Source organism: Neovison vison, chromosome X, assembly GCF_020171115.1.
Source record: "Neovison vison isolate M4711 chromosome X, ASM_NN_V1, whole genome shotgun sequence".
Taxonomy (NCBI): Eukaryota; Metazoa; Chordata; class Mammalia; order Carnivora; family Mustelidae; genus Neogale; species Neogale vison.
In genome coordinates this window covers 56725329-56752214 of record NC_058105.1, presented here as the reverse complement: position 1 = coordinate 56752214, position 26886 = coordinate 56725329, and the positions used below count along the sequence as shown (strand labels likewise).

Sequence of the window (26886 nt, the reverse complement as noted above, 5' to 3'; positions counted from 1 at the left end):
GCCAATTTCATGTTGCGATTCCACATATGCTGCTGTGCTCTTATGGGTGGCAGTCCTGCTATGGCTTACCCTTCTTAGTTTATTTCCTATAGTTAAGAGTTTCATAGTTTTCCTCTCTCTGTTTTTATATTAACTTATTTTTCCTTCCTTTTCCTTATGTTCATCAGTTCTGTTTCTTAAATTCCATATATGGATGAAATTATATAGTATTTTCTTTCTCTGACTTATTTCACTTAGCATAATACCCTCTAGTTCTATCTACACTCTATCTACATTGTTGCAGATGACAACATGTCATTTTTATGTCTGAATAATATTCTTCATATCTATCTATCTATCTATCTACACACACACACACACACACACACATCTTTATCCATTAATCTGTTGATGGACATCTGGACTTTTTTTCGTATTTTGGTCATTGTGGGTATTTCTGCCATAAACATTGGGGTACACTAATTTATATTAATACAAAAGAATGTAATTATACTGTGGGGGCTGGCATATTTTCAGAGATTACTTGTCATATTTTCATTTATTTAGTTCCTCAGTGTATAAGCAAGAGAACGGTAAAAGGTACAAAGAAAATCTGAAATCATTTTCTCCCTCCTCTCTCCCCCTCCCTTCTAAGGTAATTCTCACAGGGAAGACAGCTCATCCTTTTGCAGAAGTCCCAACAATACATTCACTAGAAAGTAATTTCTTCAAGTATTGCACAGTGCTTTCTCTGACAATGTTATTTTATATGGAATTTAATATTTATTTAATTATTTTGTAGATTTTTAAACTATCCATTGTAAGACAAACTAAAAAAAAAAAAACAGGAGTTGAACATTACTTGAACATTACTTGGTAAAGAACATTGTTCACAGATTAGATAAGGTATTTCTTTTGGTTTGTTCTATGAATCATAGGTCTGTTAAAGAAATGTATCCAGCTTTAAATTACATTAAGAAATGGTCCTCATTTTAAAAGGGATTGTTCTGGTTTTAGGTATAACAGCTGCAGCAATGGCTGAGGCAATGAAGCTGCAGAAGATGAAGCTTATGGCAATAAACACTCTTCAGGGAAATGGAAACCAAAATGGGACTGAGTCAGAGCCTGATGATCTTAATTCTAATACTGGTGAGTGTCTTCAGGACTACAATATAGGTGACTCTCACTAATGTATTCTGAGATTGGAGAGAGAAAGTATGAGAGGGAGAGGAGAGAATAATTTGTATACTTTGATTTTGAGCAGTTATTGCATAAGGATGGTTAACCCTACCTCTAACTAGTACAGTGAAACTAGAAAACCATTAAAATCAGAATTAAATTTCAGGAATCAGTTACCTTCATTGTTTTTGTAGTGGAATCAATTTCTAATTTTTATAGTGTTAGCTACTTTACCTTTTGCCTGTAAAAAGTTGTCCCCTTCAGTTTCACCTCAGGCTTCTTTAACTTTCTCTCAACACTGTACCACTGAGAGTTCTGAAAATCCACCTTGGCTTACCTGCAGTAATTTTAGGTGGCCTACCACCTCCTTAGCTAAGCAAAGGTGCTGGCATACTCAGGTCATTGGCAAGGGCTAATGAAAAGAAGTAGAACAAAGAGAAATCAAAGAAAAGAAAAAGACAGAAGAAAGGAAGAGAAAGATGCCTGTGGAATAGAATATCTTCTCCCTTCTTGCCCGTTGTTTTTTCTCCTTTATCTTGTGATAATTTTACCTTGGTTTTGATCATAAGACTACCCCTCAGATCTCTTTTGAAAGTAACTTGGATTATAGATATCAACATACATTAATGGATACATAAATAATTAAATAAATAATTATGGCTTAATTTTATTGGGACATAAGAAAGGGCAACCAAAGATAGTCTTAGAAGCCATAGGTTTCTGATCTAATTCTGTAGCTAAATTAAATATAATGTGATAGGTAGATTGGTGGCAGTCTTATCTCTCTTCTTTTAGGTTCCTAGAATTTCAAGCACAGTGGGACTTTATTTTAGAGAGAAAAAAGCAGGGTAATTAAAGAGGGAAATAACTGACTCAGTTCAGTATAATAAAATACTCTGACTTTAATACAGTGTAGCTCTCCTCATCTAAAATTAAAATATTCAGAGTGAATTATGGAATGAGGGCTGGGCTTCAACCAGTGTTCACAGCAGGAAATCAATGGAAAAATGCATTATTTTATTTAATTTGTGGCAACTGTAAGCAACACATAGGTAATACTAAAATTGGTACTAAGCAAAGAATAATAACAGTAAGTTACCAGTTATTATGTACTGTCTCCCATGTTTGTTCTTTAGTTATGTTTTTTTTTAATTTAGATATAATTGACACATAACACTGTGTAATTTTATAGTGTAAAATGTGTTGATTTGTTACACTTATCTGTTGTAATATGATAGCACCATAGCGTTAATCTAACACCACCATCACATCAAATTATTATTTCTTATGGTGAGAACCTATAAGATCTAGTCCCTTAGCAACTTTCAAGTATATAATACAGAATTATTAATTGTAATCTCAATGTTGTGCAGCATTTATTCATCTATCTCTTGTGCTAACATATTTAATTATTACCAAATTTCCAGAAAAAAAAAGGCATTTTCAATACTCTATTTTGCTAATAAGGAAACAAAGGTACAGTGTGGTTCAGCTTTGCTCATAGTCCCAGAGCTAGTAAGTGGCAGAGGTACATTTCAATCCCATATCTGGTTAAGTCCAGAGTCTGTTTTATTTACATTCTTCCTCCTCTTTAATGCTGTTTTGTAGCAGAAATTTTATTTTATCAAACCCTTCAAATAAAAGTTGTTTTTATCATGAGGATACACTAATAAACTGATGATCAGTTTCCTAGTCCTAACACCTTTTAGTTCATATCGGGTTTCAAATCTTATAGTGTCTTAGAAATAACCACATTTGACAGGAAACCTCTTGTATATAAAAATATTTTTTTACCAATAAAAATTAATGGGAGTTCAAGCAGTAATTTCTGTCATATTTTTCTTAGGTATACCAGATTATGAAAAACTGTACAAAATTTCTAAGTTGTTACTTTATAACAGGACAATAAAGACATTTTGAGAGATGTACTGATTACCTAAGTAGTTAATTATCCTGGCTAAATATAATCTGTCATAACTCCATCCATCCATCATTGTGATAAAATAAAGTATTAGGTTTCCATCTGTGTATAATGTTATATTTGGTGTAGAAATGAAAGTAGAGTAGCCACTGTGTTTGAGCTTGAAGATGGCAATTTATCCTTATCTTGATGTACTGAAGATAAGCAAATATAAAAATAATTATAATGATGAAAATAATAATAATACATATTTATATGACGTCCCTGAGATTTTTGAAGTCTATAAATGAGCACTACTGTCTTGTGTGTATATGCACACTAGAGTGTGTTATCAGGAGAGATCCCTTTCGTCATAACTTCCCCTCATGGGTTATTGGAGAACAGGTAGACCTCAGCAGTCTTCTCCACTGAGGACTCCAAGTTGCGGCTGGCACAACAAATTGACCAGGAAACATGAGGGTAAGAGGATGGTGAAAAGAAATTAAGAGACAAAGAGATGGGGGCAGGAGGGACACTGAGGATGATGTCCAACAGTGCCAATTTTATTCCACATCTTACAAGCATTTATAAGGCAGACCACAATAGAAGGAGCAATACATCAGTATCTAGTCAGATGACTGCAAGTTCTTATAACAAGTTTACATTAACTACAAGCAAATCTCGTGATGCCAGGTAGTCTCGGCTAATGCCATTAGCAAGACAATCAACCAGAGAGTGGGTTATGGGAGGTACAGGAACAACAAGGACCAACTAAGAACTCTTGACCCTGACCACATTGTTCCCTTCTGTAGGGAGAGTGTGTGGGAAGTCACGTAGGCAAGCACATGACACATAGCACAGACCCTTCCTTAGTGTTACTCGACTATATCGACCTAAGCCTTTAGGTCAGCTATTCAGCCTTTAAAGGAGGCACAAGACAGGGCCTGGTTTGATCCTTGACTCCAACCATGCCATGGCCTCCAACAACTCCAGCAGCCCTCACTGCCACCACAGACAACCACAGATTTGTCTGTCAAAGAACCTGGCAGTCTTTGCCAATGGCGATCTCAGCTGATGGAATTGCACAAAGTCAACAATGTTGTGCCTTCCCATTTCTAAATTTGGAGCTGTCATTTCACTGTCCTAGAACCAGAGCTGCCACACCCCACCCAGTCAATGTCTTTGTATCCACCTGCACATGAAGGTCTTTCCTTACTGAAGTGAGTCCATAAAATCTGAAAGAGATGCTACTGTCTCAAATATGCAGATAGCAATGCAAAGTCAGAGAGAAGAAAAACAATCAATAAAACATCACGCAAAAGGAACAATTTTTTTTAAAATAAACTAACCCTAATGAAATGAAGATCTGTGGTGAATTGCCTGACAAAGAATTCAAATAATAATTACATAATAATTGTTTTCTGCAAGCTGAATAAATTATAAGAGAACACATTTAACATAACTCAAGGAAATCAGGAAAACAATACATGAACACAATGAGGAGTTCAACAGAGATAGAAGTCAATAAGAGATTCTGGAAGAAATTCTGGAGTTGAAGAATATAATGAAAGAAACAGAAAATATGATAGAAACTTTAAGACACAGTCAATCAAAAAGGAACAAACTGCAAACTTGAAAATAGGTAATTTAATTTTTTTCAGAGTAGAAATAGGAAAAAAATGAAATAGGGGAAAGTACGCCTACAGGATTTACAGAATATCAGGTTATATTGTTTCTCTTGCACTGATATATGCATTATGGGAGTTTTGGGGGGGAGAGAGAGAAAGGGGGAAACAAGCTTTTTTAAAGAAATAATTACTGAAAAATTCCAAATCTAGGGAGGGTAATTGATAACTAGGTTAATGAGGCTCAAAAATCCTCAAATATGATCAATCCAAAGAAGACTACACTGAGATACATTACAATCAAATTGTCAGAGATCAAGGACAGAGAGAATATTTGAACGTATCAAGGGAAAAGTCAATTTGTTACATATGAAGAAAGCACCATAAGACAATAAGCAGATTTCTTGGCAGAAACTTTGCAGAGCAGAAGAGAATAGGATGGTATATTTAAAGCACTAAAACATCACCAAAAATACAGTAACTGGAAAAATATTTCAAAAATATAGAAAAAAGTTTTCTCCAGATAAACAAAAATTGAAGTACTTCGTCACCATTAGAATTCCCTTACAAGATATGCTTGAGGGGGTTCTTAAAATAAAATGAAAACACAATAAAAACAGCAGTGTTAAATCACAGGAATGCATAAATATCACTGGAAAAGGTAAATGGATAGATAAATACAGGTTAATGTAACACTGTAATGGTGCATAAATAATTGTACTTAACTAATAAATCACTGAACACTACATCAAAAACTAATTATGTGCTATACAGTAACTAACTGAACATAATAAAAAAAAAGAAAATTTTAAACTATGTATCAACATGGACAGGACTGGAAGAGATTATGCTGAGTGAAGTAAGTCAAGCAGAGAGAGTCAATTATCATATGGTTTCACTTATTTGTGGAGCATAAGAAATAACGTGGAGGACATGGGGAGATGGAGAGGAGAAGTGAGTTGAGGGAAATTGGAGAGGGAGATGAACCATGAGAGACTATGGACTCTGAAAATCAATCTGAGAGTTTTGAAGGGGCAGGGAGTAGGAAGTTGGGTGAGCCTGGTGGTGGGTATTATGGAGGGCACATATTGCATGGAGCACTGGGTGTGGTACATAAACAATGAATTCTGGTACACTGAAAAGAAATTTAAAAAACAAAATAAATAAAATATAAAAATAAAAATGAAAAGACAAAAATTTGCTAATGAATGCACAATATAAGAAGCAAATTCTGACTACAAAAACAAAAAAGGTGTGTAGGAAAGTAAAAGTGGAGAATTTTTGTATGTAATAGAAGTTAAATTTTTCAATGATTCATTAGTTGAACACTACTTCATAAACTAATGGTGTACTGTATACCTGCTAACTGAATATAAGGGGAAAAAAAGAAGTAAAATTATTATCTACTTAAAATAAAAATTTTATTGAAGTGCAAGGCAGTTGAGTAGTTGCTAAACACTACAGAGTTCTGTAAGTAATTTGAGAAACTGATCAACCCAGGTAGTGTGAGAACAACTCAGGAAAGAAGGGACCAAATGAGTCTGGGTCCAGCATTTGGCATCTGTAATATTTTTAACTCACTTTTTCTGATGGGTTGAATTGTGCCCTTAAAAAGATATATTGAAAATTGAAAAAAAATTAAATTTAATTAAAAAAAAGATATATTGAAATCCTCACCCCTAACACCCCAGAACGTGAACTTGTTTAGAAATAACATCATTGCAGGGACCCCTGGATGGTTGAGTCAGTTAAGGATCTACCTTCAGCTCAGGTCATATTCAGAGGGTCCTGCATCAGGCTCCCTGCTCACTGGGGAGTCTGCTTCTACCTAAATAAATAAATAAATATATAAATAATATACATATTGTATACAAACCCAAGTTAAACAGGAAGTTAAAAACTATGATAGATATTCAAAAGAATCAAAGCAAATCACTATCAAAACAACTTAACAAATAACAATGGAAGGCCACAATAGAAGACAAGGACAGAGAAAGTTTAAACCAAAAAAGTATTCACAAGATGGGAAGTGTAAGTCATTACCTATTCACTACTTAAATATAAATGGATTAAACCAACCAATTAAAATGCACCAACTGCCTTAAAGAGTAAAATTAAAAAGTCCAGTCAAGTGGGAATTTATTCTTGGAATGCAAGGGTGGTTCAATATAAAATCAACCAATGTGATACATCACATTAACAAAAGAAATGATAAAAACCATATGACCATTTCAATAGATGCACAAAAAGCATTTGACAAAGTACAATATTCCTTCATGGTACAAACCATCAACAAAGTAGGTTTAGAGGCAATATACCCCAGCATAATAAAGGTTGTATATGAAAACTCACAGCTAACACCTTACTCAATGGTGAAAAACAGAGTTTTTCTTCTAAGATCAGGAACAAGACAAGGATGACCACTCTCTATTTTCATTCAGTGTAGTACTGGAAGTCATAATCCCAGCAATCAAACAAGAAAAAGAAATAAGAAGGATTCAAATTGGTAAGGAATAAACAAAGTTCCCACTATTTGCAGATGACAATACCATACATAGAAAAACTCTAAGGTTCTACTTTTAAAAAGTACTAGAACTTATAAATGTACTCAGTAAAGTTGCAGCATGCAATAATAAACAGAATTCTGTTGTATTTCTATACATTAATAATGAAATTGAGAAAGATATATTAAGAAATAACCCATACAAAATTGCACCAAAAATAATAAAATATCTGGGGATAAACTTGAGCTCCTTAGGTGAAAGATCTGTACTCTGAAAACCAGAAAACATTAATAAAAGATATTGAAGATGACACAAGCTAGTAGAAAGATATTCCATGCTCATGGATAGCAAGAACCAATACTGTTAAAATGTCTGTATTACCTAAGGCAATATACACATTTAATGCAAACCCTATCAAAATGCCAACAGCATTTTTGACAGAAGAAGAACATACAGACTTTTGGGCAAGATGGTGGAGCAGGAGGACCCTAAGCTTGTCTTGTTCCATGAATACAGCTAGATAACACTCAGATCAATGTAAATAACCCAGAGAACAACACAAAGACTGGCAGAACAAACTCTACAACTAAATGGAGAGAAGAGACCACATCAAAGAGTGTAGGAAGGGTGGCGACACAGTGGGGAGATAAATGAACTTGTGGGCCATTTCTGGGTGGCAGCCATGGCTTCAGGGAGGGGAGAGAAACAGACCCTCACACCACGGAGCTACACAGGGAGGAAAATACCCATAGAATTGACTCTAAAAACCAGAGAGGCTGAATTTCATGAGTTCATACAGCAGCAGGAATTAAATCCTGGAATGTTAAAAATCAGCAAGTTCTGCTCTGGGGGAACCAGAAGAAACTGAGTTCCTACATCTTAAGAGACAGCACAAAAAACTGCCTGTGAGATGCAGCATAGAACTAGCAATTTGGAATAATACGTAGAATATATGGTAGAGTTATTTACTAATAACAGAGCATGGTCCCAGAGCCAGTTTTCACTTGGGAGACTCCTCCAGGAACAAAGAAGTTGGTAGGCTCCATTTCCCTCCTCAAACTTCCACATACACACACAGCTACCTGTGGGAACTAGCACAGCATAGGTATTCACATGGAAACTCAGTTACACTTCACCCCCATCCCTTATCCTGGCCTGCCTCGGTACCAGTGCTATGGGTCCTCTCCCCCAGAAGACCCATGCAAACTTTGCCAACACTACATCTCCCAACTGCATGCTTTGTGGGGCCTCAGTCCTTCAGCAGTGCCCAGTCACTTTGCAACTTGTTAAAATCGTGAGCCTCACTCACACACTTTGTGAATCAGACCCCAGCTAACCCAGACCTTCATAGTGGTGGCCTGATCCCTGTGGAACAGGATTGTTGCACAGAACTTGCAGGCATTATGCAGCCCATCCAAACTCAATTTGCAGAGCATCCACCAGCTTCCCCAAGCTCATCAGCAGTTGTGCATTCTCTATGAAATATGACAGGTGTACAAAATATGTAGACACTATGTGCCCTGACTTAGTGGCCCCAGCTGGCCTCAGTGTACATACACAGCTGATGTGAGTCCCCTGTGGAAGAAGACCAGTGCACAAAACTAGCAGCACAGTGAGCTCCATTTCTGTGTAGTTTGCAGAGTAGACCAGGCTGGCCCTTGTATCTGCAGCAGATACAAGGTCCTTTTTGGCAAAGGACCAGCACCACCTTATTAAAAGTGTAAATCTTAGCTACTACTTTCAAGAGCAGAAGATATAGCTAATATTTCCTAACACAGAGAAACAGACACAAAGAGTCAGAGAAAATGAGGAGACAGAGGAATATTTCCCAAATGAAAGAACAAGACAAAACTACAAGAGCCCTAAGTGAAATGGATATAAGTAATATGTCTGATAGATAATTTAAAGTAATGATCATAAGAGGGGAGAAAAGAGAAGATGGTGGAGGAGTAGGAGGAACCTATGCTCCTCTTGTCCTATGAACACAATAAGATGACTATCAAATCATTCTAAATACCCTAGAAATTAACCTGAGGATGGACAGAATAAACTACACATTTAAAGAGAGAATACACCTTGAAGAAGGTAGGAAGTGTGAAGACATAGTATAGGGAGGATATAGTAGGTGCTGAGGAGAGGTGGGATCCATGGTCACAGGGAAGACAGAAGAGCACACAGGGGAACACACAAGGAGAATATTTTCCTAAAGCTGTTGGCTGGCAAAAAAGAGGTGCTGATTTTTGTAAGTTCTTGAAACCAGCAGGGTTAAAGACTGGAGGTTTAAAGGTCAGAGGACATGGCTGTGACAGAGCCTTGAGGGCACTGCCATATTCCTGGAGAGAAAACAAACAACCTGTGGCAGAAGCCATGGGAACAGCTATCTGATGTGTGCCTAGTTTAAAGTTTCGCAGGTGAGGTAAGCACAACACCAGGCAAGGTGAGTGCAAGGCAAGATTTATTAAAGGCACTCTCCAGTGAAGTTTCAGGGCTCGGGAGAAGGGGAGCCAGGAAAGTTGTGCCAGGAGGAGGTTGGCACTCTTGGGTGAGGTTCCATGACTTGGAAAGGAGAAGTTGAGGAAATCGCACTGAGAGGGAGTTGGTGGGGGTCTTTTATCAGACCAAGGTAGGGCATGGGCTCACATCCATATATGGTAGGGTATTTGGTGATCAGAGGGTATGGGGTGGGGGGTTCCTGATACCTCTGTTTCCTGCATAGGTATCAGGTTACCTATGGAGATGTGACCTGGGCATATATCCTTTTGGCAGGAGATTCAAGGGTTAAGGAAAGGGAGGGGGAGGAGGCTGGAAGACCTCGGACCCAGGGGTCATTTCTATTGTTTCTCCTGCACTCCTGCACTCCCAGATCCTGCCAAACCAACACCTAGGACACATACTGGGGAGACTATTTCCCATGTTGGAGTGCATCCCTGAAAGGAAGCATTCCAGAAGTCTTTCTAAGGACAAAGGAGCTGGGCAGTATCTTTTCCTTGCCCGCCCCTCAGCATAAAGCAGGAGCCACATGACAGAACCAATGTAGCACCCTCAATGGCTGCCTAACTTGCTTAATTCAAGAACAATACCCCTGTGCTCTGGTTGGACTGCCTTTCTCAGTAAAGACTGCTTCATTCTCAGTGCAGTGGGTTCTGTCACCAAAAGGCGAGCAGAAACCCCTCCTTACACCACGTTTCCTGACCAGAGAATTCTGCAGGACTTCAGTTCTAATGAAAATAGTATTAGTTCTAATTCCACAAGCAGACAAGAGCACACTTAATTAAAACTCTCCACATTCTACCCAGGAACCAAACATTGCCCACTTCAGTCAATAAGAAATTCTGCAAACAATGGGCCTGAAGGATAAAACAGTCAAAATACAATAGCAGTGTGTATGCAACACATAACAAAGATGATTCCTGAAGCACCGGACCCTGGAAGCTATATGGCCTTCATTCCATAAAGATACTAATCTCACAAAAAGGACACATTATGGGCTTTTCTAACACATAGAAGAAAACAGAAATTTAGACAAAATGTCAAGAGGGAAGAATTTGTCCCAAATGAAACAGGAAATCTAAGCAAAATAAATGTAAGTAACATGTCTGATGGAGAATTTAAAGCAACTGTCAAAAGGATATTCATCGGGACTGAGAAAAGAATGGAGACTTCAGGGAGGTACTTACCACAAAAATAAGAGTTAAAAAATAAATATTCAGAAATGATAAATGTGATAATTGAGTTTGGAAAAAAGCTTGATGCAAAGGACACAAGGCTGGTAGAAGCCGAGGAATAAATAGTGATATAGAAGAATATAAAATAACAGAGGATGATAAAGCTGAACAATAGCGAGAAAGAAGTATGGAACACAGGAACAGCCTTGGGAATTCAGTGACTTTTTCAAATGTAATAACATCCATATTACAGGAGTCCCATAGGAAGAAGAGAATGACAAGGGGACACAAAACTTAATTGAGGAAACAATAGCTGAAACTTTCTAATCTGGGGAAGGAAAAAGACATTCAAATCCAGGAGGCACAGAGAACTCAAAACAAAATCAACAGAAGTGGACCCACAACAAAACATATGGTAATTAAATTTGCAAAATATACTGATAAAGAAAAAAAAATATTAAAAGCAGCAAGGCAAAGAAGGGAAGACACATAAAGTTAGCTGGAGATTTCTCAACAGAAACGTGGCAAGACAGATGGGAGTGGCATAATATTTTCAAAGTGCAGAATGGGAAAAACTGCAGTGAGGATTACTCTATCCAGCAAGGTTTAATCTCAGCATAATCTTCTACAGTCAGCAAAGCTATAATTTATAATAAAAGAAGAGAGCAAGAGTTTCCCAAACACTCAAAATCTAAGGGAGTTTATCACCACTAAACCAGACCTACAGGAAATATTAAAGGGACTCTTTGAGTGGAAAAGAGAGACCAAAAGTGACAAAGACAAGAAAGAACAGAGTAAATATCCAGAAACAATGACAAAACAAGTAATAAAATGACACTAAATACATAGCTATCAATACTTACTTTGAATGTTGGGGCCCCTGGGTAGCCCAGTTGTTTAAGTGTCAACTCTTAATTTCAGCTCAGGTCATGATCTCAGAGTTGTGGGATTAAGCCTCATGTTGGGCTCTGTGCTGAGTGTGGAGCTTGCTTAAGATTCTCTCTCTACATCTCCCTTTGTTCCTCCCCAAATGACTCTCTATTAAAAAAATTACTTTGAATTTTAATGAAATTAATGTTCCAATAAAAAGATATAGGGTATCAGAATGGATAAAAAAGAATTATCTATGTGCTGCCTACAAAAGACTCATTTTAGACCTAAAGCCACTTGCAGATAGAAAGGGAAATAATGGTGAAACATTTGTCATAAAAATGGACATTAAAAGAAAGCTTCAGTAGCCATATTTATATCAGAGAAACTAAACTCTATAAAGAGATACTATAAACTCTATAAAAAGAGATAAAGAAGGGCACTGTATCATAATAAAGGGGACTACCCAACAAGATGATTCAATAATTATAAATATTTATGTACTCAACATGGGAGCAGCCAAATCTATAAAATTATTAAAAACAAATATAAAAACCATTAATAACAAATATACAATTAATAACAAATATACAATTAATAACAAATAAGTATAAATTAAAATATATAGAAATTTAAAACAAATATAAATAACAAATATAAACAAATAACAAATATAAAACAAAGAACAAATATAATTAATTAAGGGGGCTCCTGGGTGGCTCAGTCAGTTAAGCATCTGCCTTCAGCTCAGGTCATGACCCTGGGGTCCTGTGATTGAGTCCCACATCGGGCTCTTTGCTCAGTTGAGAGCCTGCTTCTCCCTCCCCCTCTCTCCTCCCCCTACTTATGCACTCTCTCTCTCTCTCTCTGTCCAATAAGTAAATAAAATCTTCATATATATAATATATATAATATACATGTATATACATTATTATATATATAATTAATAACAAATATAAAGAATAATAATACAAAAATAGTTGGGGACATTAACACTACACTTACTTCGATAGACAATCACCTAAAATCAAAAAAGAGACAATAGCTTTGAATAACATTGGACCAGTTGAACTTTATAGATATAATTGAACAGTCCATCCTAAAGCAGCAGAATATGCATTATTTTTGAGTGTACATGGAACATTCTCCAAATAGATCTCATCCTAGGTCACAAATCAGGCCACAAAAACTATAAAAAGATTGAAAAAATACCATGCATATTTTTTGTTCACAAAGCTATGTAACTTGAGGTAAACTGCAAGAAAAACTGGAAAAACCACAAATACATGGAGGTTAAACAACCTCCTGTTAAGTAATGAATGTGTCAACCAGGAAATAAAAGATGAAATTTAAAAAAAAAGAAACAAATTAAATGCAGACTCAGTAGTCCAAAGCCTTTGGGATGCAGCAAAAGTGGTTATAAGAGGGACATATATAGCAATACAGGCATATGTTAAAAAGCAAGAAAAATCTCAAATATCCTAACTTGCACCTAAAGGAGCTAGAAGAAGAAAAACAAATGAAGCCTAAAGCTGTCAGAAGGAAAAAATAATAAAAATTAGTGCATAAAAAATCCTCTAGGAACAAACAAAAAAATAGTAAAAAAGATCAATGAAAAGAGGAGTTAGTTCCTTGTAAAAAGTTTTTTAAAAAATCATAAACCCCTAGCCAGACTTGCGAAAAAGAATAGAGAAAGGACCCAAAAAATTAAATCACAGGGGCACCTGGGTGGCTCAGTGGGTTTTTAAGACCCGCGGATCCCCTTACCCAAGAATTCAACACTGCCACAGGATGCAAGCAGCAAGAGGTTCTTTATTGTAGCGCAGGCGCCTGCGGGTGGTCAGCAGCTCCTGCTAGCTGAGCACACCAGGCTGGGGTGGTGCAGGATTTTTATAGACAGGTACAAACAAGTTTTGGATGGGGCAGGGCTGATTGGCTGACAATTTGAACATTTGAAAAAGGCATACTTGGTGTTTGCGGATTGGCTTTGGAGGACCCGCGTGCGAAGAAAAAGGCGGGAAGGGGGAGTGAGGAGGGGGAGTTGGACCTTATTACTCAGCAAAGATGCATCCTGCCTACGTGACTATGTGGCCCCCTGCCTCCTGCCTACGTGACTATGTGGCCCCCTGCCTCCTGCCTACGTGACTATGTGGCCCCCTGCCTATGCTTCGGCTATTAGCAGAAGGTATCTTGTTCAAACAGGAGACCAGTGTCACACCTTAAAAGTCAATTATCATGTGGTTTCACTCATTTGTGGAGCATAACCAATAGCATGGAGGACAAGGGGCGTTAGAGAGTAGTAGGGAATTTGGGTAAATTGGAAGGGGAAGTGAACCATGAGAGACTATGGACTCTGAAAAACAGTCTGAGGGGTTTGAAGTGGCGGGGGGGGGTGGGAGGTTGGGGTACCAGGTGGTGGGTATTATAGAGGGCACGGCTTGCATGGAGCACTGGGTGTGGTGAAAAAATAATGAATACTGTTTTTCTGAAAATAAATAAATTGGGAAAAAAAAAAAAAAAGCCAAGCGGTTACAGAAAGGCAAAAGAGCGGTTAAATAATTAACAACTGGGGGAAGGGTCTAACAGGGGAAGGGTGAAGCCAAGCGATTACAGAAAAGCAAGAAAGCAGTTAGTTAATCAATGGCTGGGGGAAGGGTGTCTATACGCGGGGTCTTTCAGCTTAAAGCCTCTGCCTTTGGCTCAGGTCATGATCCCAGGGTCCTGGGATCAAGCCCCACATGGGGCTCTCTGCTCAGCAGGGAGCCTGCTTCTCTCTCTCTCTCTCTCTCTCTCTCTGCCTGCCTCTCTGCCTACTTGTGATCTCTCTCTCTCTCTGTCAAATAAATAAAATCTTTAAAAAAATAAAATCACAAATAAGAGAGGAAAAATAACAACTAATACCACAAAAAATGCCCCCTTATGGGAATATTATGAAAAACTAAATGCCAACAAATTGGACAACATGGAAGAAACAGATAGATTCGTAGAAACATATTAATTACCAAAACTGAAGCAGGAAGAAAGAGAAAACTTGAACAGACCAGTAAAGAAATTGAATCAGTAATCAAAAACTCCCAAAAAGCAAAAGTCCAGGGCTAGATGGCTTGAAGTGTTAATTCTACCAAACATTTAAGGAAGACATAATACCTATTCTTGTCAAACTGTTCCAAAAAACAAAAACAAAAACAAAACAAAAACAGGAAATGAATGAAGGAAAATTCCAAATTCCTTCTATGAAACTAGCATTACTGTGATACAAAATCAGATAAAGACCCCACTAAAAAAGAGAACACAGGCCAATATCCCTGATGAACATAGATGTAAAAATTCTCAATAATACTAGCAATCTGAATCCCATACTACATTAAAACAATCACTCACTACAATCAAGTGGGATTTATTCCTGGGCTTCAATTGTAGTTCAATATTCACAAATCAATCAATATGATACACTGTATTAAAAAAAGAAAGGGTAAGAACCATATGATCCTTTCAACAGATGCAGAAAAAGCATTTGACAAAGTACATCATTCATGATAACAGCCTTCAACAAAGTAGGGTTAGAGCAAACATATCTTAAAATAATAAAGCCCATAAACAAACAAACAAACAAAAAACCCAAAAAATACAGCTCATATCATCCTCAATGGGGAAAAAATGAGAGTTTTTCCTCTAAAGTCAAGAATAAGAAAGGGATAACCTCTCTCACCACTGTTATTTACATATTAGTGGAAGTCCTGGCCTCAGATATCCCACAACAAAAAGAAATAAAAGCTATCCAAATTGACAAGGGAGAAAGGAAATTTTTTTCTATTTGAGGATGACCTGATCCTATATATAGAAAACCCAAAAGACTCCACCACAAATTGCTAGAACTGATACCAGATTTCAGCCATGTTGCAGGATAAAAAATTAATTTACAGAAATATGCTGCATTTGTATATAAATAATGAAGCATCTGAAACAGAAATCAAGGAATCAATACCACTTGCAATTGCACTGAAAACAACAAGATACCTAGGTATAATAAACCTTACCAAAAAGGTAAAACTTTAATACTCTGAAAAGTTTAAAACACTGATGAAAGAAACTGAAGATGACACAAAGAAATGGAAAAAACATTCCTCGCTCATGGATTAGAAGAAACAACATTGTTAAAATGTCTATATTACTCAAAGCAATCTACACATTTAAGGCAATTTCTATCAAAATACCAATAGAATTTTTCACAGAGCTAGGAAAAACAATCCTAAAATTTGTATGGATCCACAAAAGACCTGAATAGCCAATGCAACCTTGAAAAAGAAAATCAAATGTGAAGGCATCACAATTCCAGACTTCAAGTGATATTACAAATCTGTAGTGACCAAGACAGTATGGTACTGGCACAAAAATAGACACGTGGATTAGTGGAACAGGATAGAAATTCCAGAAATGAACCTACAACTATATATTCAATTAATATTAAACAGAGCAGGAAAGAAGATCCAGTGGGAAAAAGTCTCTTTGACAAGTGGTGTTAGGAACACCGGGCATCTATGTGGAAAGGAATGAAACTGGACCACCTTCTTACACTATACAGAAAAAATAAATTGAAAATGAATGAAAAACCCAAATTCGAGGTAGAAAACCATTAAGATCCTAGAGGAGAACAAAAACAGTAATGTCTTTGACATTGGTTATAACAACTTCTTTCTAGATATGTCTCCTAAGGAAAGGGAAATTAAAGCAAAAATAGAATATTAGGATTTTATCAAAATAAAAAGTACTGCATAGCAAAGGAAACAATGAACAAAACTAGAAGCAACCTATGGAATGGGAGAAGATATTTGTAAATGACATCTGACATTAAGATTTTCATATCTTAAATATATAAAGAAATATAAAACTCAACATCCAAAATACAAATAATCCAAATAAAAATAGGCAGAAGATGGGGCACCTGGGTGGCTCAGTGGGTTAAAGCCTCTGCCTTCAGCTCAGGTCATGATCCTGGGTTCTGGGATAGAGCACCGCTTTGGGCTCTCTGCTCAGTGGGGAGCCTGCTTCTCTGTCTACTTGTGGTCTCTGTCTGTCAAATAAATAACAATCTTTTAAAAAATAGGCAGAAGACAATGAGATATCACCTTACAGCAGTTGGAAGGGCTAAAATTAACAAGACAGAAAACAAGAAATGTTGGCAAGGATGTGGATAAAGGGGAACCTTCTTGTACTGTTGGTATGAATACAAGCTGGTACAGCCACTCTGGGAAAGAGTATGGAGGTTCCTCAAGAAGTTTAAAAATAGAGCTACCCTATGACCCAGCAATTGCACTACTTGGCATTTACACCAAAGATACAGATATTGTAAAAAGAAAGGGGGACATGCACCCCAATGTTCATAGCAGTAATGTCCATGATAGCCAAACTACGAAAGGAACCTAGATGTCCTTCAACAGATGGATGGATAAAGAAGCTATAGTACATATATGCAATGAAATATTATTCAACCATCAGAAAGGATGAATACCTACCATTTACATTGACACAGATGGAACTAGAGGGTAAGTCAATCAGCGAAAGACAATTATCACATGGTTTCATTCATATGTGGAATATAAGGAATAGCACCCAGGATCATAGGGACAGGGAGGGAAAACTGAAAGGGAAGAAATCAGACAGGGAGACAAATCATGAGAGATTCTTGACACTGGGAAACAAACTGAGGGCTGTAGAAAGGGAGGTGAGTAGGTAGATTGAGCAGCTAGGTGATGGGTGTTAAATGGGGCATGTGATGTGATCAGCACTGAGTGTTATATGCAACTAATGAATCCCTGAACATTAAAAAAATAAAGATATTTCCAAATTAAAAATAAAATAAAATAGGCAGAAAGCATCAGTAGATATTTTTCAAAAGAAGGTATACAGATGGCCACCAGATACATGAAAACATACTCAACATCATTCATCATCAGGGAAATTCACATCAAAACTATAATGAGATATTACCTCACCCTTGTCATAATGGCTAAAATCAACATCCAGGAACACAAAACAGTATGTGTTGGTGATGATACGGAGAAAGGGGAACCAACTGCAATGTTGGTGGGAAATGAAACTGGTGCAGCCACTATGGAAAAGCGGTATGGATGTTGCTCAAAAAGTTAAATATAGAACTACCCTATGATGCAACATTTGCTCTACTAGATATTTACCCAAATAATACAAAATACAAAATTGAAGGAGGAAATAAACCATAATGTTTATAGCAGCATTATTTACAGTATCTGAAATCTGGAAACAGCTCGTGTCCATCAATTAATGAATGAATAAAGAGGAAATGTTATATATACACAATGCAATATCACTCAGCCATAAAAAGATGATAGCTTGCCATTTGCAATGACATGAATGGAGCTAGAGAGTATTATACCAAGCAAAGTAAGTCAGTAAGAGAAAGACAAATATAGTATGATATCACACATATATGGAATGTACAAATCAGGAAAAAAAACAAGCATATGAAAAAGAAGAGAGAGATGCAAATCGAGAAACAGGCTCTTCAGTATTGAGAACAAACTGATGGTTTCCTGATGGAGGGTGGGGGGGAGATGTGTTAAATATGTGCTGGGAATTAAGAAGGACCCTTGTTATGATAATCACCAGGTGTTCTATATATTCAATTATTAAATTTTATATTTTTTTAAGATTTTTATTTATTTATTTGAGAGAGAGAGTGTGAGAGAGAGCATGAGCGAGGAGAAGGTCAGAGAGCGAAGCAGACTCCCCATGGAGCTGGGAGCCTGATGTGGGACTCGATCCCGGGACTCCAGGATCACGCCCTGAGCCGAAGGCAGTCGTCCAACCAACTGCGCCACCCAGGCGTTCCACAATTATTAAATTTTATATATGAAACTAATATTACACTGTATGTTAACTAACCAGAATTTGAATTAAAATTTTTAAAAAAGGAAAGTGAATATATGAATACTCACTGGACTTAAGATAAAAGGGGAGAACATCAATGAGACTCTTAACAAAGAGATAGAAAAAATGGTAGAACAAATCAGAGATGGATAACACAGTAAATAAGAATAAAAGTAAAAACATACTAGTATTATGGAGGGCACATATTGCATGGAGCACTGGGTGTGGTGCATAAACAATGAATTCTGGAACACTGAAAATAAATTAAAAAAATAAAAATTAAAAAAAAAACTAGTAGGAATAAATAGTATGGTAGAGGAAATGGAAGAACAAATTAGCAACCTGCAGGTAAGAGTTATGGAATGCAATCAAACTGAGTAGGTGAAAGGAAAAAAATTATGGAATATGAGGATAGATTTGCAGAACTCAGCAATTTTATCCAGTGTAACAACATTCACATTACAGTTTCCCAAAAGAAGAGTATAAAAAATGGGACAGGAAATTTATTCAAAAAAATAAAAGCTGAAAACTTTCCTAATCTGGTGAAAGAAAAAGAAATCAGATTCTAGGAGGTACAGAGATCCCCCAAGAAACCAACCCAAGGAGTTTCACACCATGACACATAGTAATTAATATGGAAAATTTACTGATAAAGAGAGGATATTAAAAGCGACATGGTGGTAGGTATTAAGGAGGGCACATATTGCATGGAGCACTGGGTGTTATATGTAAACAATGAATCTTGGAACACTACATCAAAAACTAATGATGTATTTTATTTTGACTAATATAGCACAATAAAAAAATAAAAACATAAAAAATACATTTAAAAAGAAAAAACTTTCAAAGAAATACAAATAAAATAAAATAAAAGCAGCAGCAGAAGAGTTTCCTAGAAGGGAACTCTCATAAGCCTCATAAGGCTATCAGTGGATTTTTCAAAAGATACTTTGCAGATCAGAAGGCAGTGGCATAATATATTGAAGGTGCTGAATTAAAAAAAAAAAGATCTGCAGCTAAATCAATGTTCTATCCAGTAAGACCATCATTCAGAATAAATGGAGAGATAAAAAATTTTCCAGACAGGGTGCCTGGGTGGCTCAGTCATTAAGTGTCTGCTTCAGCTCGGGTCATGATCCCAGAGTCCTGTGATAGAGCCTTGCATCAGGCTCACTTCTTGTCAGGAAGCCTGCTTCTCCCTCTCCCACTTACCCTGCTTGTGTTCTCTCTTTTGCTGTGAATCTCTCTGTCAAAAAAATAAATAAAATCTTTAAAAAAAGTGTTCCGGACAAACTAAAGCTAAGAGAATACATGACCACTAAACCAACCCTGCAAGAAATATTAAAGAAGACTTTCATTGGAAAGACCATAAATAAGAGTAAGAAAAGCAAGAAACATAAAATCAGTAAAAATAAATATATCTGTTAAAATCAGTCAATGAACTCACATAATAAATTGATATAAGGTATGACACCATATACCTAAAGGGTAGGGAGAAGAAATCTGAAAAATTATTTCAAATTTAAGTTACCATCAGCTTAATAAGACAGCTATATGCAGAAGATGTTATATACAAACCTAGTGGTAACCACAAATTAAAATCCAGTAATAGATATTGTAAAATTAAAGAGAAAGGAATCCAAGTATATCACTAAAGAAAGCCAACTTATGGTGAGAGAAGAAACCAATGGAAGAAAGGAACAGGGAAGTTCTATGAAAACAACTGCAAGATAAATTTTAAAATTGCAATAAATACATATTTATAATTACTTTGAATATAAACTGATTAAATGCTCCTATTGAAATACAAAGACAGATAGGATGTATTAAAAAAATGGGCCCATCTGTATAGCACCTAAAAGAGCCTCATTTCAGACCTAAAGTCACCTGCAGATTGAAAGTGAGGGGATGGAGAAGCACTATAATCCAAATAGATAGCAAAAGGAAGCTGGAGTATCAGTACTTATATTGGACAAACTAGACTTTAAACAAAGACTGTAACAAGGCTACGGACTCTGAAAAACAATCTGAGGGGTTTGAAGTGGCGGGGGGTTGGGAGGTCGGGGTACCAGGTGGTGGGTATTATAGAGGGCACGGATTGCATGGAGCACTGGGTGTGGTGAAAAAATAATGATACTGTTGTGCTGAAAATATAAATAAATAAATAAATAAATAAATAATTTTTTTAAAAAAAAGAGACAAAGACATTATATAATAATAAAGGGAACAATCCAACAAGAAGATATGACAATTGTCAATACTTGTGCACCCAACATGTGATCACCCAAATGTATAAGAGAACTAACAACAAATATAAAGGATCTAACTAATTCGGTAGTAACAGAATCATAGTAGGATACTTTTACATCCCACCTACATCAATGGACAGATCATCCAAACAGAAAACCAAGAAAGAGTGGCTTTGAATGACTCAATAGACCAGATGGATTTAATAAATATATTCAGAACATTCTACTTTAAAACTGCAGAAGGCGCATTCTTTTCAAGTGCACACAGAAAATTCTACAGAATAGATCACATATTGGGCCACAAAACAAGTCTCAAAAATTAAAAACATCAAAGGTATATCATGCATGTTTTTTTAAAGATTTTATTTATTTATTTATTTGACAGACAGAGAACACAAGTAGGCAGAGAGGCAGGCAGAGAGAGAGGAGGAAATAGGCTCCCTGCTGAGCAGAGAGCCTGACATGGGGCTCAATCCCAGGATCATGACCCGAGCTGAAGGCAGAGGCTTTAACCCACTGAGCCACCCAGGTGCCCCTCATGCATGTTTTCTAACCATAACTTTATGAAGGTAGTATTTAACCACAAGAAAAAAATCTAGAAAGAGCATGAATACATGAAGGTTAAATAGTATTGTACTAAGCAATGAATAGGTCAACTAAGTAATCAAGAATAAGTTTATGCTGAGTGAAATAAGTCAAGCAGAGAGAGTCAATTATCATATGGTTTCACTTATTTGTGGAGCATAACAAATATCATGGAGGACAAGGGGCATTAGAGAGGAGTAGGGAATTTGGGTAAATTGGAAGAGGAGGTGAACCATGAGAGACTATGGACTCTGAAAAACAATCTGAGGGGTTTGAAGTGGTGGGGGGGTGGGAGATTGGGGTACCAGGTGGTGGGTATTATAGAGGGCACAGCTTGCATGGAGCACTGGGTGTGGTGAAAAAATAATGAATAATGTTTTTCTGAAAATAAATAAATTGGAAAAAAAGAATAAATTTAAAAATATATGGAGAAAAATGAAAATGAAAAGACAGAGTTCCAAAATTTGGGGGATGCAATGAGAAAAGGGAAGTTTATAGCAATTCAGGCCTACCTCAGGAACCCAGAAAACTCAAAGAAATAACTAAACTTACACCTAAAAGAAAAAAAAAGCAAGAACAAACATACCCAAAACCAGCAGAAAGAAGAAAATAATAAAGATTAGGGCTGAAATAAATGATACAGAAACTAAAATAGAAGTAAAACAGATCAATGAAACCAGGATCTATTTCTTTGGAAAGATCAACAAAATCAATAAACCTTTAGCAGACTCATAAAAAGAAAGAGAAGACTTTATAAATAAACAAAATAAGAAGAAAAGAGAAGAAATAAACTGGCATCACAGAAAAACAGGATGGTAAGAAAATAGTTTGGAGAATTATATGTGTGTAAACTGGATAACCAGAACAAATCAATAAATTCCTAGAAATACATAAATTACTAAATCTAAAGCAGGAAAACATAGAAAAGTTGAACAGACCAATAACCAACAATGATTGGATCAATAATCCAAAAACTCCAACAAACAGAACCAAGGACCTGATGACTTCACAGGTCAAGTCTACTAAACATTTAAAGAAGAATTAATACCCATTTTCCTCGTTTTTCCCCAAAAAATAAGAGGAGAAAAAACTGCCAAATTCATTCTATAAGGCCAGTATCACTCATACCAAAACCAGATAAAGACATCACAATAAAAAGGGAACTCAGGCCAATGCCTCTAATGAACATAGATGCAAAAATCCTCACCAAAATACAAGCACACTGAATCCAACAATACATTAAAAATCATTATTCACAATCAACTGAGATTTATTCCTGGCCTACAAGGATGGTTTAGTATTCACAAATCAATCAACATGATATATTCCATCAACAAGAGAAGGGATTAAAACCATAAGATCACTTCAGTAGAAGCGTAAAAACATTTGGCAAAGTAAAACATGCATTCAAGGAATAAATCTAGTTGACCCTTGAACAACACAGGTTTGAACTGCATGGGTCCACTTAAATGCCGGTTTGTTTGCTTTTTTTTTTTTTTTAATACAGTACTGTAAATTTATTTTCCTTATGATTTTTTTAACATTTTATTTTCTCTAGCTCAGTTCTTCATAAGAATAAAGTATATAATACATGCAACATACCAAAAAAATCATAAAGAAAATAGGTCTAGAAGGAGCATATCTCAGAGTAATAAAGGTTGTACATGAAAAACCCACAGCTAACATCATACATGATGGTGAAAAACTAAGAGATTTTTCCCATGATCAGGAACAGGGCAAGGATCTTCCCTTTCACTAATTTTATTCAACGTAGTATCAGAAGTTCTAACCACAACAATTAGACAATAAAAAGAAATAAAGGACATCCAAATTGGTAAGAAAGAAGTAGAACTTTTGCTGTTTGCAGATACATGATACCTTATATAGAAAACTTGAAAGGCTCAAGTGAAAAACTGTTAGAACTTATAAATGAATTCAGTAAAGCTACCGGATACAAAACCAATGTACAGAAATCTGTTGCATTCCTATAATAATGAAGCAGGAGAAAGAGAAATTAAGAAAACAATCCCATGTACAATTGCACCAAAAAAAAAAAATATCTAGGAAGAATCCTAACCAAAGAGAACTACCTGTGCTCTGAAATATGTAAACATTGATGAAAGTAATTGAAGATAACACAAAGAAATGGAGGGACAGTCTATGCTCATATCTTGGAAGAAAAAATATTTAAAAATGTTTATATTACCCAAAGCAATTTATAGATTTAATGAAATCCCTACCATAATACCAAACGCATTTTTCACAAAAATAGAGGAAACAACTCTAAAATTTGTATGGAACCACAAAAGACCATGAAGAGCCAAAGCAACTTTGACAAAGAAAAGCAAAGCTGGAAGTACTACAATTCCAGACTTCAAATTATATTACAAAGCTGTAGTAATCAAAACACTAAGGTACAGGCACAAAAATGGATACCTAGATCAATGAAACAGAATAGAAATCCTAGAAACAGTCCCATGATTAATTGGTCAATTAATCTTCGACAAAGGAGTCAAGAATATCCAATGGGAAAGACTCTTCAACAAATGGTGCTGGGAGAACTGGGCAGTAGGCAAAAGAAAGAAACTAGATCACTTTTTTGCACCATACATGAAAGGAAACTGAAAATAGATTAAAGACCTAAATGTGACACCTGAAAATATACTTTAACAGAGCACAGGCAATAATTTCTCTGACATCAGGTGTAACAAGATCTTTCTAGATAAGTCTCCTGAGGCAAGCGAAACCAAAGCAATAATAAACTATTGGGACTGTATCAAAATAAAAAGTTTTAAATAATAAAAAATTAAAAAAAAATTCTGTACAGTGCAAGAAACAATCAGCAATACTAAAAAGCAACCTACAGAATGAGAGAAGTTATTTGCAAATGGCATACCTGATAAAGGGTTAGTATCCAAATTATATAAATAATGTGTACAACTCAACACAAGGAAAACAAAAAATCCATTTTAAAAATGGGCAGGGGATGCCTGGATGGCTCGGTTCGTTGGGCATCTGAATGTTGGTTTTGCCTTAGGTCGAGATCTCATGGGTCATGGGATTGAGCCCTATGTGGAGCTCTACACTCAGTGGGGAGTCTGCCTGAAGAGTCTCTCCTTCTGCCCCTCCCTGCACTCATGTGTGCGCTTTCTATCTGTCTCTGTCTCTCTTTCTCTAAAATACATAATAAAAATATTTTTAAAAATTTAAAAAATGGGCAGAAGACATGGACATTCTTCCAAAGAAGACACCCAGATAGTCAACATACACATGGAAAGATGCTTAACATCACTCATTATCAGGAAAATATAAAGCAAAAGCACAATGAGATATCACATCTGTCAGAGTGGTTAAAATCAAAAGCTGAAGAAACAGCAAGTATTGGTGAGACTGTGGAGAGAAAGGACCCCTGTCGGTGGGAATTCAAACTTTTGCAATCACTACAGAAAACATATGGAGGTCCCTCAAAAAATTTTAAATAGCTACCATATGATCTAGTAAACACAATGCTGGGCATTTAATAAAGAACACAAAAACAGTAATTTGAAGAAATATACATACCCCCATAGTTACTGGGGCATTATTTATAACATCAAAGATATGGAAGCAACTCATGTTAAATGCAAGATGGTTGGAGAGAGAATGTGTGGTATAGTTGTATAGCGGAATACTACTTAGTCATAGATAGAATGTAATTTCTGCCATTTGAGACACGGTTGGACCTAGAGTTTATAATGCTAAATGAAGTAAGCCAAAAAAAAGGCAAATATAAGATTTTACCCATATGTGGAATTTAAGAAACAAAACAAATGAACAAAGAAAAAAGAGACAAACATTAGACCTTTAAATACAGAGTACAATTAGGTACCAGCAGAGAAGTGGGTGTTAGGACGATACAGTTATTTGATGGGCACTGGGGAATGTATAGAATTTTTGAATCGTTGTATCATACACCTGAAACTAATATAATATTGTGTGTTAATTATACTTTAATAAAATTTTAAAAATACTACACGGTAATTGTATATAATTGGAAAATGTAAAGCATGAATAGACAAGTGTTGCAATGAAAAATAAGGTCCAACAATATGCCATTGACAAATGATTCAATTAAGTTTTAATGACAGACATAGGTTGAAAACAAAGAGATAAAAAAAGGCATACAATGCAAATGGTAACCAGAAGAAAGCAAGAGTGGTCATAATTATATCTGGCAAAATAGACTATGTCTTAAATTGTTTCTAGAAACAAGAAGGTATTTCAAATTATTAAAAGTGTCAATTCCACAGGGAGTGATATCATTTATAAATATATGTACATTCAACATCAGAGCACCTATGTATATAAAGCAAACATTGACAGCCCTGAAGTCAGAAATTTGCAGCAATGCAATAATTGCAAGGGACCTCAATACTCCACTTACAATAATGGATAGAGCATTTAGACCAAAAATCAATAAATAAAAAGCTATTAAAGTCATCTTGAGCAACTGTATGGACAAATGAACACAACAGACATATTCAGAATGGCCTACCCAACAGCAGAATTCACATTATTTTAAGTACATTTACAACATTCTTTTTTAAAAAGATTTTACTTATTTATTTGACAGAGAGAGAGAGAGAGAGAGATCACAAGTAAGCAGAGAGAGAGGGGGGAAACAAGCTACCCACTGAGCAGAAAGCCTGATGTGGGGCTCGATCCTAGGACTCTGAGACCATGACCCGAGCTGAAGGCAAAGACTTAACCCACTGAGCCACCCAGGTGCCCTTGCAACATTCTTGATAGATCCCATGTTAGATAACAAAACAAATCTTCACAAATTTACAAAATTTGAAATCATACCAAGTATTCTTTCTGGCTACAATAGAATGAAAACTCAAAATCAATGACAACAAGGAGGAAGGAAAATGTGTAATTATATAGAAAATAAACAATGCTCTCTTGAATAGCCATTAAGTCAAAGAAGAAATAAAAAAGATTAAAAAAACAAAAATAGTGCAACTTAAAAAATACCTTTAGACAAAGGAAAATGAAATAAAACATTAAAAAAACTATGGGATATAGCAAAAGTAGTACTATGAAGGAAGTTTATAGTGATAAATGCCTACATTAAAAAAGAAAAAAAAAACCTCAACCCAATTTTACACCTGAAGGAAGTAGAAAAATAGAACAAATTAAACCCAAAGTTAGCAGAAGGTAGGATAAAATAAAGATTACAACAGAAAGAAATCAAGTGGAGGATTAAAAAACAATAGAAAAATCAACAAAACTGAAAGTTGTTTTTTTGAAAAAAAAACAAAATCAACAAACTTTAGCTAGACTAAGGAGCAAAGAGAAAAGAATCAAATACAAAAATCAGAAATGAAAGATAAGCCATTACAACAATGCCTCAGAAATATAAAGGACGACAAGAGATTATAC

General features: G+C 35.9%; 1 protein-coding gene across 1 annotated transcript in view; it reads left to right on the top strand.

The window, feature by feature from the left end:
- DACH2 (dachshund family transcription factor 2) overlaps positions 1-26886 on the top strand; it is an 874111-nt gene that overhangs the window by 580990 nt on the left and 266235 nt on the right. Inside the window, exon 3 of the mRNA XM_044235297.1 lies at positions 997-1128. Coding sequence (XP_044091232.1) covers positions 997-1128 — 132 coding nt within the window. The remainder of the gene's footprint in view (positions 1-996; positions 1129-26886) is intronic.